The sequence below is a fragment of the Cervus elaphus genome, chromosome 20 (assembly GCF_910594005.1).
Source record: "Cervus elaphus chromosome 20, mCerEla1.1, whole genome shotgun sequence".
NCBI classification, from domain to species: domain Eukaryota; kingdom Metazoa; phylum Chordata; class Mammalia; order Artiodactyla; family Cervidae; genus Cervus; species Cervus elaphus.
The window spans coordinates 50,369,115-50,382,255 of record NC_057834.1 but is presented as its reverse complement, the minus strand read 5'-3'; the positions used below and the strand labels follow the sequence as shown (position 1 = coordinate 50,382,255).

The 13,141-nt window shown below is 47.7% G+C and overlaps 1 protein-coding gene across 1 annotated transcript in view; it reads left to right on the top strand.

Annotated features, from left to right (window-relative positions):
• The window catches only part of PTGFRN (prostaglandin F2 receptor inhibitor), an 83,846-nt gene extending 73,136 nt beyond the window's left edge, over positions 1-10,710 (top strand). Inside the window, exons 8-9 of the mRNA XM_043878993.1 lie at positions 5,196-5,501; positions 7,246-10,710. Of these exons, the coding sequence (XP_043734928.1) occupies positions 5,196-5,501; positions 7,246-7,412 (473 nt within the window). The 3' untranslated portion in view covers positions 7,413-10,710. The remainder of the gene's footprint in view (positions 1-5,195; positions 5,502-7,245) is intronic.
• The last annotated feature ends 2,431 nt before the right edge of the window (positions 10,711-13,141 follow it).

Here is a 13,141-nt window from a genome sequence, read left to right as displayed (position 1 = left end):
CTGGCAGAGTCCAGCTCCCTTCCGTTTTGTCTTTTGTTTATTCCTTCAGATGGTTATTGAACTCCTATAAACAGATGCTGTTCTAGATACTGGGAATAGAGAGGCATGATCAAAATATTCTATGTCTACTTTCATGGAGCTTGCAGCCTAGTTTATTAAACAGACAAGAAAGAAATCACCATATATGTAGTATCAGATAGTGATTAACACTGGAGAAATACAAAGCAGAGTAAGTGAGTGGCAAGTAACCAGGGTATGCTATTGCAGTTTAAACTTTTAGGAAATCTTTGTAAATCTTTTCTCTGCATAAAATATTAGCACTGCCAACAGGATGCCCAAGAGTTGTGGGCCAGCAACCTCATACCTTTTCTGTTTGGCCCCCTTAGTATGAATTGCTGTGCTTCTCACTTAGATCCTCAGGGTTTGAAAGAATATTGAATGTATGCAGGTGTGTCTCTGCCTTCTAAAGAGCCTGTGGAGACCCTGACTCCCTGCCTAGGGGCTGCCCATGCTCTGACCTCCGGTGTCTTGTACTGCCTTCTCCATCACAGGCAGAGCCATGACCTCACACAGCTTTGCACCTTGAAAAGGCCAGATTGTGCAGAGATCACTGAGTTCTTGGTGGAAACCACTGGACATGTGGCCCTAGAGTGGAAATGAAGCAGGTCTTCATTCTGTGTTAAGGGCAAGCTGTCTGTAAACAGGGCGGGCTGTAGTTGATCTTGTGTGACCAACAGGAGCAGAAGCTCCTGAGGTCTGACTCCCGCATGGCCCCCAGCTGAAGGTTCGGGTGCGTCTAGCTCAGGGTCAGCAAACCTCTTCTGTAAGGGACCCAGGTAGGGAGTATTTTCAGTTTTTTTTGGCTCTGTGGGCCAGATGATCTCTGAGGCAGTTACTCTATTCTGCTGTTATAGAGGGAAAGCAGCCAAAGAGAACAAACAAATGGGCCTGGCTGTGTTCCAGTGAAACTATTTACAAAAACAGGTGGTGGGCTGGCTTGACCTGCAGGCTGCAGTTTACTGAACCCTACACACGTTGATTGATACCAAAATTGACTCTTGTCAGGGAACCTAAATATGATTGAGCTTTAGAGGTTAAAAAAAAAAAAAAAAAAAGGGTTTATGGAAAACATAAGAAAAGGAAAAGAAAAAAAAAAAAACCCATCCAAAACAAAGATCAGTCAACTCTGTCCTCTGTAGTCAGGAAGGAGCCACCACTCCTATGGAGGCTGCCAGGAAAGGGGGAGCAGAGAGGTACTTTGCAAAAGTTGAAATGATTTAATACTATTTTTGCCTCTAAAATTTATTTATAAAAAATGTTTTTTAAACTTTATATTTTGTTTTGGCGTATAACCAGTTAACAAACAATGTTGTGATAGTGTCCGGTGAGCAGTGAAGGGACTCAGCCATACATATACATGTATCCATTCTCTCCCAAAGTCATCTTCTATCCAGGTTGCCACATAACATTGAACAGAGTTGCCTATACTATATAGTAGGTCCACTGCAATATTCTTGCCTGGAGAATCCCATGAACGAAGAAGGCTAGTGGGCTACAGTCCTTGGGGTTGCAGAGTTGGACATGATTGCGCACGAGCCACCTAGGTACTTATTGGTTATCCATTTAAAATATAACAGTGTGTATATGTCCTCCCTAACTATCCCTCCCCCACAATCCTTCTATTTATAAAAAATTTTTAAGCTCATTTATAAATATACAAAAATGTAACATTTAAATGTCTTTCTCATAAATTAATGGGTCACCAATTGTGCCCTTAACATAAGTCTTTCCCTCCAATGTAATTGCAAAAGCTATAGGTAGCTGTTACCTTACACATCACAATTTTCCAGAACTTTGCACTCTTGGACTGCATGGTAGAAGATTCTGAATAATTAAATACAAGTTGTGGTTTCGTTTTTCCTCACGTTTCCTATGGGCTATGAAGGAATTCTCTTCTGGAAAGGACATGTGGCCCAACTGGGCCGAGTGCCAACACAGGGGGAGGGATGGGGAGGATCACAGCTCTTTAGAGGCGGGGTCTTAAGTCAGATTCCCTAGATGCAAAGCCTGAGACAAGCGTACGAGTGATTAATTGAAGATGTGCCCTCAGGAGGAAACTACGAGGGACTGAGGGAATTAAGGTAGAACTAGGAAAGAAGCCAGGCAGAGATCTGAATTCAGAACAAGTGTTAAGTCCCTATGGGGCGCTCCAGAGCATGGATTATGCCATAGAGTGTGACCTTGTTGAGCTAAGGCTGTTGTACCTACCCTCCCCAGTTGTTAGTCATTGTCCGCAGTGAATGGCTGGGGAGGGGCAGCGTGTCTTCACCTCCAGGGTGGCTCTCCTGCAGGTGGCCTCTGTCAGCTGAGGACGGTCCTCTGGAGAAGGGTTCAGGTGTGAGAGCTTAGCAGCCGACACCTAGAGCAGTTGGGGGCCCAGCACTCCCGCTGGTCAGGGCAGGGTGCCAGGAACATCTGCTGCAGGCAGGAGTGCCCTTCCTGTCGGGGCATCTCCTGGTACAGAGTGTGTATGTTGAACTGTGGAGATAAGGATGTTCATGGCGGCCACCTTTTACTGTGCACTTACTACACCCCAGGTGCTATTTTAAGCATTTTATACAGCTGACTAACCCTGGGTGCTATTGTAATTTCCTTTTAGAGAGGAGGAAACTGAGTCACTGTGAGCTTAAGTGACTCACCCAGGTCACATGGCTGATGAGAGCTAGGACTGTAGCCTGAAATAGCCTGGCTCTACAGCCTGGCCACCATGCTGTAAGGCATGGCTGGGTGGGGGTTAGAGTCCGGGCACAAGTAATGGACACAGCTGTGACTCTCTGCCTTCAGAAACGCCCAGCGCCTGCAGGTGACAGCAGCCCTGAGCCGGTTTTCACTGAGGACCTGGGAGTGATCTGCTCTGCCCAGGCACTGGCCGGGATGTGAGGACATTGACCACATGCCCTTCTGCCCTCAGGGAGCTGGTCATTTGGCAAGAGATGGCCTGCACGCTGGGAACACTCAAACGTTTTGCTCAAGTGCCTCGGTGGGTTAATGGGAAGGAAAAAAATGATATTTTGGTGTCTCAGAGTAGAGAGCTGGCATCACATGTAGAGTTGAGATTTGTCTATGGCCATTAACATGTTAGGCTACCCACTCCAGTATTCTTGCCCGGAGAATCCCATGGACAGAGGAGCCTGGCAGGCTACAATCCACAGGATCGCGGAGTAGGACACGGACTAAAGCAACTTAGCACTTAACATTTTTATTGTGAGTTGAAAAGGAATTATCATTTGAACAGTTTTGTAGAAATTCTCTGGGGGAATTCCTTGGTGGTCCAGTGGTGAGGACTCCATGCTTAACCACTGCAGGGTTCTATCCCTGGTCAGGGAACTAATATCCCACAAGCTGAGAGACGTGGCCCCCCCCAAAAAAGAAAAAAATTCTTGCTTTTAATTTTGCTTACATTCTTTTTCTCTGTGTAAGCATCTGAATATGATTTATTTGCCTTATAATGTGCTTTTTGAGGTTATTAGTGTATTTTTACTAAATTGATGTTACTTTTTGTTTAATAAAAATTGTGTCATTTAACATTTGTATAGAAAGTCTTGTCAAGTGAATTTAAGATAAAGCAGTGTTTGTGGCCTGCTTTCTTGCCTGCTGGGCGACTCTCAGACCTGACACAGCTGGTATCACTTGGTAACTGTCAGCAGAAGAGGTCAGAGGCTTAGGGTGTGCAGCCTTATTTCCACGTTCAATGAGAATTACCACTTGTGCCAAAGTCGTCTTACTCTTGTGCCCACATTAATTTATTTGAGGCTGTTAGAACCTTAATTTTGCAGAGTACTTTACGATTCCACAGCATTACTCACTGGGACTGTTAAACCGTGTTCAATTTTCTCAGCTTGACATTTTTTTCCTCTTGTTTTGAACTTAAGCACTTCAGGGGGGAGAAAAAAATCACAGTGAACGATAAAATCTAAACTGTTTACAACTCTCCATTTTGTACGATTCACTTTATTATTTTTTTTTCCATTTTTTCCTTCCAGTTTTATTAAGATAAAATTGACATACATCCCTGTACAGGTTTAAGGTACACAGCATAGTGATCTCACTTATATACATCATGAAATGGTTATCACAATAAGTTTAGTGGACATCTATCATCTCACATAGATACAAAAAAGTGGGGTTTTTTTCCCTGTAATGAAGACTCTTAGAATTTATTCTCTTAACGTTCATATACATCATGGAGCAGTGTTAACTATAGTCATCATGTGTATACTACATCACTAGTATTTATTTATCTTATAACTGAAAGCTTGTATCTTTTTTTTTTTTGAGCCAATTCAACATAAATAAGATTTATACAATTTTCACGCAACAGTAGAATACAAATTCTACTCAAGTTCCCATAGACTATAAACTAGGAGACACTGGAACATATCCAGGGATATAAAACAAGGTGCAAAAATTTCATGATCTAAAGATATTGAAATCATCCAGAGTCTTTGAACAATTCACTTTATGTCCGTGTTGTCGCTTACAGCTAGTGTCCTTCCAGTCTTGGGTTCTTCTGCCTGAAATGCTGAAGGACCCTGCTTTCTTTGGGGGAGAGAGCGGTCTGTGTCACCACACACCAGCTTTCCATCGCGTGTTCTGTAGAGGAGACATTTTGGGGCTATGCTCCTTTAGCTGGGTGATGGCAGTGGCCTGGTTAAAAGGGTGGATTCTGCAGTTGAACTCCTGGGTTAAGCCACATGCTCTGCAACCTCCCAGCTGTGTGATCTCAAACAAGGTTAATGGGTCCCTCCAGAGATTAGAAAATGTGACCGTACCTTCATGTTCGGTTGTTGAGAGGCTTCGGGGACACCTAAGGTCCCCAGAGCCGTGCTGGCCCCCAGTCAGGCTGCATGTCTGCTAAGTCGATTTAGTCATGTCCGACTCTTTGCGACACTGTGGAGTATAGCCCGCCAGGCTCCTCTGTCCATGCGGTTGTCCAGGCAAGAATACTGGAGTGGGTTGCTGTGCCCTTCTCCAGGAGATCTTCCCAACCCAGGGATCAAACCGGAGTCTCTTATGTCTCCTGCATTAGGCAGGCGGGTTCTTTACCACTCACGCCACCTGAGGTGTGTTATCCATACTTGGAACTTCTTCTGCCTGTGCCACTGATCCCAGGGTTTTGGCTTGGTCATCCGTAGACGACATGGCCTTTGACGTGTCCTGGTTTGCGGTGCACTCTTTCGGCCTGGACAAGGCGCCCGTCCTCCTGTCATCACTGGATCGGAAGGGGATTGTGAACACGGCCCAGAGGGACTGGAAGAGCAGCCTCAGCCTGGAGCGCATGAGCGTGCTGGAGTTCTTGCTGCAAGTGCATGGCTCCGAGGACCAGGACTTTGGCAACTACTACTGCTCCGTGACTCCATGGGTGAAGTCACCCACAGGTTCCTGGCAGAAGGAGGCAGAGATCCAGTCCAAGCCCGTCTTTATAACTGTGAAGATGGATGGTAAGAGTGACACACAAATAACCTTCTCAGTGTTTGGGGAATGTCTTCTCCGTGCGTTTTGCCACCCCTGATGGGATCCAGCTTCTCACCCTTTGAGGAATGTGCCTGCTTTCTCTCTAGCCTGGCTCGGGCGTGTACCCAGAAAGAGCACACTCAGCCCTTGCTGTTTGCCCAGCTTAGGTACCGGGTGTGCTGGAGGCACCATTGGGAAGTGATTTTTTAAACTTACTGGACAGATTTTCGATGCATTCTGTAAATTCTAGACATAGTCACTTTGTTGTATCCTAGGGTTGGCACAGATTCTGCCAGGCAGGGGCAGAGAAGAGCATCGAGAGAGTGGGCCAAGGTCTCTAGGAGGGGCTGTGAGCGAGTTCCTGCCCCTTTTGCCCTTCTACTGGTCCTGTGCCCTGCGAGTCGCTCAGTCGTGTCCGACTCTGCCACCCCATGTACTGCTGCACATCGGGCTTCTCTGTCCATGGGCTTTTTCAGGCAAGAATACTGGAGTGGGTTGCCATCTCCTCCTCCGGGGGGTCTTCCTGACCCAGGGATTGAAGCTGGGTCTCCTTTGTCTCCTGTGTTGCAAGTGGATTCTTTACCCACTGAGCCATCTGGGAAGCCCCTTACTGGTCCTCCTTTTGGTGAAAGGGGGCTCCTCCCATTCACTATCTCAGGGAGGGTTCTTCACAGAACCCTGAGACGGGAGGGGGCACTCCCGGCCTCGTTGGCTCACACTGATCGCCAGTCAGCCTAACTAAGTGGTTGGGGGTTCCCTCCCCGCCCTTCTGCTCTCTGAGCCTCCTGGAGTGGGGGCACATTTTCCTTGGTTAATGGAAAACTTGTCTTCTCTGCAGAAAGTGTCAGAGTAAGTGTGAATTGAAAAAACTCATGGACAGAATTCAAGTCCAGGTGCCTGGAAGGATTAAGTAAGAGCCTTCGAGTGTGTTTCCCTGACGATGTGTCAGTTTGGCGGGGACTGGAATTGGAGCCCCAGCTTTTCCACAGACGACTTAGTCTTTCTAATCCTTTGTGTCCTCTCTTGTTAAATGAGATAATGATGTCTCGTGGGGCTGTTGTGCTAAATGTCAGGCAAACAACCACGGTGCCAGCCTCTACCCAAGGTTTGCTGGTAATTTGGGGGACAGGGACTTTGTGGGTGCAGGATCTGAACTGTATGCATTCCTGCAACTTGGTCAGTGATACCATACTTGCCTCTTAGAAATGTCTTGCTTGAAGTCATTCCGTGTGAAAATGCAGATTTACTGAACAAGCAGGGAGTGATTATTCACTTTGCTAGATAATTTACTATAGTGTTACTTAAAATAGCTCCCCTAGTACACTTCAGTTATCTGATGCATAGAATTGATTTATGTACAGTTTTTTTTTAAGGATGCATCTGCTACTGAATGTGTGGTGCCCTTATACTGACTTTTAAAAATCAATCTCCTGCCAAAACCCTAAAAAGCAAGTTGACATTCAAAGATATCGAAGGAAATCTTTTTTTTCTGGGTTCCCCCCCAGCACCACCCCGCCTGCTGTGGACTTGAGTGGGGATATATTTGCTCATTTTTGGACGCCTATGGCTGAGCTGCTCTTGTCTCAAACCCTGTGCTAGGTGCAAGACCCGTGAGGTCAGACTCCTGGGGGAGACCCCGGGCCGTGGAGGGGGGAGGTGATGGTCTTCCCTGAGCTTTCCCACCCCACAATTTGCATCACTAATTCTGTCCCTCTGATCTCTCCCTCCCAGTGCTGAATGCCTTCAAGTACCCGCTGCTGATTGGTGTCGGCCTGTCCACGGTCATCGGGCTCCTGTCCTGCCTCATCGGGTACTGCAGCTCCCACTGGTGCTGTAAGAAGGAAGTCCAGGAGACCCGGCGAGAGCGCCGCCGGCTCATGTCCATGGAGATGGACTAGCTGGTGCCAGAAAGGCCGAGACCGGGGGACGGTCGAGGAGCGGTTTGGGCGAGATGAGGACAGCAATCTTTTGACGCGAAGTGTGTTACACTAAAAACCAGTCCTCTCTAATCTCAGGTGGGACTCGGCGCTCTCTCTTTCTGCATGTCAAGTCCTGAGCGCAGACACGTTTACCAGCACACGGCTCTTCTTCCCACGGCACTTTCTGATGGAACAATCGAGTGTGTGTTTTCCTGACGGCGGCGTTTTTAATGGTTAACCTCTAATTTTTTTCTCCTACTGGCTTATAGATCTCTGACTTGTGTGTGTTTCTACCTTTTGTTTTGAGGGGTTGCAGTGAGAAAGGGGTGAAGGCGTTCAGAGTTCTTTGTCTCGGGTGAGATCCGTACGGCTTCCGAGTCGGAGGCTCGTGCTAAGAGAGCTGCTAAAGGCGACCCTCTACCCCGGCCGAGGGACAACACAGACCAGTGCTGAAGGCTAATGTGTGGCTTTTACTACCCTCCCACCCCCTATTTTCCAGGGGGTTTAGGCTACATTTAAAATCTAAACCTGCAGTCCGTAACTTCCTATCAAGCCCAAATGCATTTTGTTTTTTGGTTTTCTGCTTCTCTGCCCCCTTTCCACTTCTCTCGTATTTGCTTTATGTGCGAGTGCTGAAATGGCCCTGGAATCGAGAATTTGGCTCTCCACCAAGCACCTTATCTTGCCACCTTAGCCTTAAGAATGAGTATGAAGAAAAATGCACAGCCCCCTCTGTCCAGGGCAGTGAGAAGGCCTGCAAGGAAGAAGAGGTCGGGGACAAGGAAAGGAACAGACAGTCACTCCCATAGTTCCGAGGCTACCATGCCTCAGGGGGCCCCAGAGATTGCAGAAGGGAGATATCCTGGAAGTTTGATTTCTGCAGTTCATGCCAGAGGGTCAGTAGTGCAGGGGTGTGTCAGCTGGAAGAAGCCACCTCTCTTCCCTGTCCCGCCCTTTGTGAGAGGCTAAAGCCTTGTGGGTCTGCAGGGGGAACCACAGACACCCCATGTCCTTCACGGGCCACTTGGGCTCTTTAATGTGAAGTCGAATTGCTGCTTGCAAGACTGACTTCATAGAATCAGAAATTACCCAGAAGAACCATGCATTTTCTGTGACCTTGTCAGTCCTTCAAGTCTTTTAAAAAATCCCCTGCAGGGGGTTAGTGAGAAAGGGTATACTTTGTGGTGTGTTTGCTTTCCTATTAGGAACACAGAGGAAACCCAGCAATTTATTGCCATGTGAACAGCCTACAAAGTAGATCTGAGAGTGGTCCGCTTTGCCCGATCACTCGTACCAGGAGTAGGACAGCGGTCCCCAAAAGATCTGTGACTTGCCCCTACACAGCGCTGGCCTTTCAGAAGCATCCCAGTGGGGTTTTCCTGAGGCTCTCTCGTGACAGTCCCCACATTGCATTCTGCGTGCTCTTACCCCGGCTCTGAAGGACCTAATACCGCTTTGTCTTCCAAAAGGGAAAAAAAGATGCATTTGTTTCGAGCAATAAAGTAATACAAAATGATGGCCATTCACGTGCGGCTCTCTGTCACGATGGGCCAGAAGAGCTGGACTGCTCCCAGCTCACCATCTTCCCTTCTACTTCCCTCACTCTGTTGCCCACGATTCATTCTGCACATATCACCACGTCACCCCCAGACGGCAGATTGCCACCAAATTTTTCCTTTTGGTTTTGCCCACCGAGGGGCCCGCTCACATGATTGAAACTAGATTCTATACTAACGGTAGCAGCACAGAGGAATTCCGGGCCTAGCATCTGTGGTGGGAAGATGCACCGCAGGTCTGCTCTACACGAAAGACCAGGGGAAGGGGAAGAGGCTGTGATAGCACTAGACTGGGGTATTTCCTCCATGCCGTTTCCTAACTGTGCCATCTCAGAGGAGGTGAGTCACAGGTGATTGTGCAAAGAGGAAATAGACACAGGTGCTGCGTTCAGAACAGCCAGTGCCCTCTGAGCCCTCACAGTGATCAGCCTCCTAAAAGAAGGTTCAGGATTGTTGCAGTACAGGCCCTTGGAAGGAGGAAAGGATACTTGGCTTTGGATGTGACCCAGTGGCCCCGGGTGTATGTAAAAAACGTGGACGGGTTGCAGCAGACAGCCTGTGGCAGTAAAGGTGACACGTGCTCACACACTGTACCTTTTCCTTTCAAACTGCTGTTGCAGTTCACGGCTGGGGCTTTTGTGGCATTTACTGTGCCCCTAGCCCCACCCTCCATCCACTGGGCTGGTACCAAGTAGGGAGAAGTCACAGGGCATTGTACCAAGGACCTCCTTCCTTCCAAGGACATAAACATGGCTGGAACATGTGTCCTGGTCAGAGGGTGAGATGTACTCTTGTTATACCAAATAGGGCCCCCTGCTCCGTGCTTTTCTGGAAAAGCTTCCCGCAGAAGCACTGGAATGAAGGCAAGGACCCAGCCACGACTGACACGGATCAAAGTGCACTGCTTAACACAAAGAAACTTGATAGAAAGTTTGACTTTTTTTTTTTTTTCCTTCTAATCATAAAAATATCCCCAGAAAGAGCCTAAGCTACATTCAGATAAAAGCCTGAAAAGTACTTTCCATTGTTTACTTTATAATGTTTACATATACTTTTCACTTTTTAAAAAAAAAGAAAATGCCAGCTCTGACTTTTTAACAACTTTTCAGATTTTTCATGGGACAGTGGAACTCTGACTCACCAACTGGAGTTAAAATCTTAATTTAGAAATGTATTTATTTGTGTGTTTTCTCCCCTCCTATCTATGTGGCTTTCCCTAAGATCCTGGTCAAGGTGGCTTCTCCTGCCCAGACCCTTGTCTGTTTTCCCTGGTGGCTCTTGCTTTGCAGCCTGCCTGCTGCCATGATTTTGTCACTGACATCTGTGAGCCAAAGACTGAGCCTCTTTAGCAGGAATAATAAGCAATACTACACAACTTGCTACTTTCAGAAAACCTTTTTTTTTTTTTTTTTAACCTTCACCGATGACAACAGAGGAAGAAGGGAACTGGGATTTGGGTAAGTTCTCCTCCGCTGTTTGACCAAATTCTCAGTGATAAATATTGTGTGCAGATCACTAGGAGAAAAAAGTTGACTTTCTTTCTTTTTTAGCGTGGCACATACAGATCTGCCGAATTTTACGTAGACAAAAGAAAGGGTCTTGTGTATTTTTGTCCATATCCGATGTTATATGAACTAATTGTATTGTTTTATACTGTGACCACAAAATATTATGCAATGCACCGTTTGTTTTTTATTTCATTAAAGGAAGTTTAATTTAAACTGAAGTTGTGTGAGGAACTTTTATCTCCTCCGCGTAAGGGACTGTGGCTGAATTCCCTTGCCACTTGAGAACCTTCTCATGTCTTGGAATCCCGTGAAAGTGTTGTAGATGTTCACCAAAGATAAAAGAAGAAATGGATTTAACAGGACCACTAGTGAGATTTCCACCAAGCGGAAAAGTGAGGGCTGGGGCCCCTGCTGAGGATGATCTCTCGGTCTCTGCATGCATTCTCACGACCTTATAGGACCCTTGTCAGGAAAGAGAGAAGTTAGAGGCTGTTCCTCTCTGCGGATGAGGAAACACACCCAAGTTCTGTGACCATGTCATGCCTGGAACAGAACAGCTTTTCTGACTCATGACCCAGTCTGGAGCCAAACAGGTCCAGAAGGTGTTAGCCCCTGTATTATGTAAAAACAATCCTTTCCCCATGCTGCTGGCTTCAGAGTCCAGGACAGGAGAGAGTGCTGGGGCTCCCACCTCCCTGCTGGCCCCAGGAGCAGCCGCTCAGCCTTGGCCAGCCTTCCCTCTTTGTGTCTTGGGCAGGGACCACCTCACTTGTGAGGTTTTCAGAGGCTGGATCTGTGTCCTGGTTAACTAACCTCGCCTGGGGCTTGGCCCCGGTCCAGGCGTATGGAAGGGACTTGTTTTTAGTTGCCAAGTCGTGTCCAACTCTTTTTTTAACTCTGTGGATTGTAGCCCGCCAGGCTCCTCTGTTCATGGGATTTCCCAGGCAAGAATACTGGAGTGGGTTGTCATTTCCTTCTCCAGGAGATCTTCCCAGACCAGGGATTGAACCCACATCTCCTGCATTGGCAGGCAAATTCTTTACCACTGAGCCACCAGGGAAACCCCACAGAAGGGACTAGAGATTTATGAATGCACAGCGAATGCTGTCCTGTGGGAAATGGCCCAACACTGCATGAATTTCCATGAAAAGGGAGGATTCTGCTCACATCGAAACCCTGACACAGTCAGAGCTGGTCTGCAGCAGTCCCACACCCCTTGCTGAGCCTGTATCTGCCTCAGTTTATATTAAAAGCAAAATAAAAACTTGCTCACACACCTCCTGTGGCCAAGGCATTGTGCTCAGCACAGAAAACCTCCCACTTATGTCCTTTCCTAGAGGGCTTGGCAGCTGCTGTTGGCTCATCCAGAAACCTCTTTCCACCTGTTCCAACTCCTGCTTCTCTGTCAAGTCTCAGGGAGCCTTTATCTGCCCCTCTAGGCTAGAAGACAGATGCTCTGGTTGTCTGAAAGTGGCCCGAGGGCAGGGACCTCTTTCCACTGTGACAATAGCTAACTAACACTGGGATGCTTTGATGTGCTCTGCACCTGGGCAAGGGCACAAGGGCTTCCCAGGTGGTTCAGGCAGTAAAGAATCTGCCTGCCAATGCAGGAGATGCAGGAGACATGGGTTCAGTCCCTGGGCTGGGAAGATCCCCTGGAAGAGGAAATGGCGCCCCACTCCAGTGCTCTTGTGGCAAAGAGTCAGACTTGACTGAGCACGCATATGCATGCAGTCGCACCTGGGCAAGAAGCTCAGGTCACCCGAGGTGACCACTGCAGATTTCTTGTGTGCTCTTCATGTAACCGGATCGTCCAGCTAACAGCCACCCCGTGTCCTCTTACCCACAGACCAGTGTGTGTAGAACACTGTTTCAAAATACAGGTTTTATTATTTCAGTGAAGCAGGGCCAACCATTGAGAAGGTAGCTTGTTTCACTCACATATCCCAAGAGGAGGGGTCACGCCGCACCCCGGGGGCCACACAGGGAAGCACCAGCGTCCCTCAGGCAGCAGAGGGAGCAAGAGAAAAGCATGCACTGCAGCCCTTGTTTGGGTTTTCACAGGAAGGAACGGGCAAGTCAGGGTAAGCTGGCTTCGGATTGACTAGTTTGGAGAATTTCAGCGGGTTCTGCGGCATAGCAAGTGTCCCTAGTTATCAGGTGTGATGAGAAAACAGCTATTTTGAGTTGCTGCCTAGGATTTTACAGGATGATAGTGCTGCTCACAGCCAAAGCCTGAACGTATAGATAAGAACCTGAGCTTATGGTTCCTGCCCCAAGTCCCCACTTTGCTTTTCCCTGGGATCCTTTTTAAATAACCCTTTTGAGTTGAGCCTGCAGCCTCCACCGCAGCCACCTTATAAGTAATAGGCACTTGTTACCCTGCTCTCTTATCTCCTGCTCACTGGACACCTGGGATGTCACAGGACTGCCCTTCCCCTGGCTCGCTGGTCCCCCAGCCCTGGTTTCTGGGGTCTCTAAGTAATAAATCTTATGACTTAACTTTCTTTGTGTGAGTGTATTGCAACTGTGCCTTCAATCAAAATGACCCTGGGTTTCACTTCCTCAGGGTGGGGGTTCAGATGCTGAGGGAGCAACTTGCTGACCCGATGTGGGTGGTTTGTGCCTCCTTGTTCAATAGGAC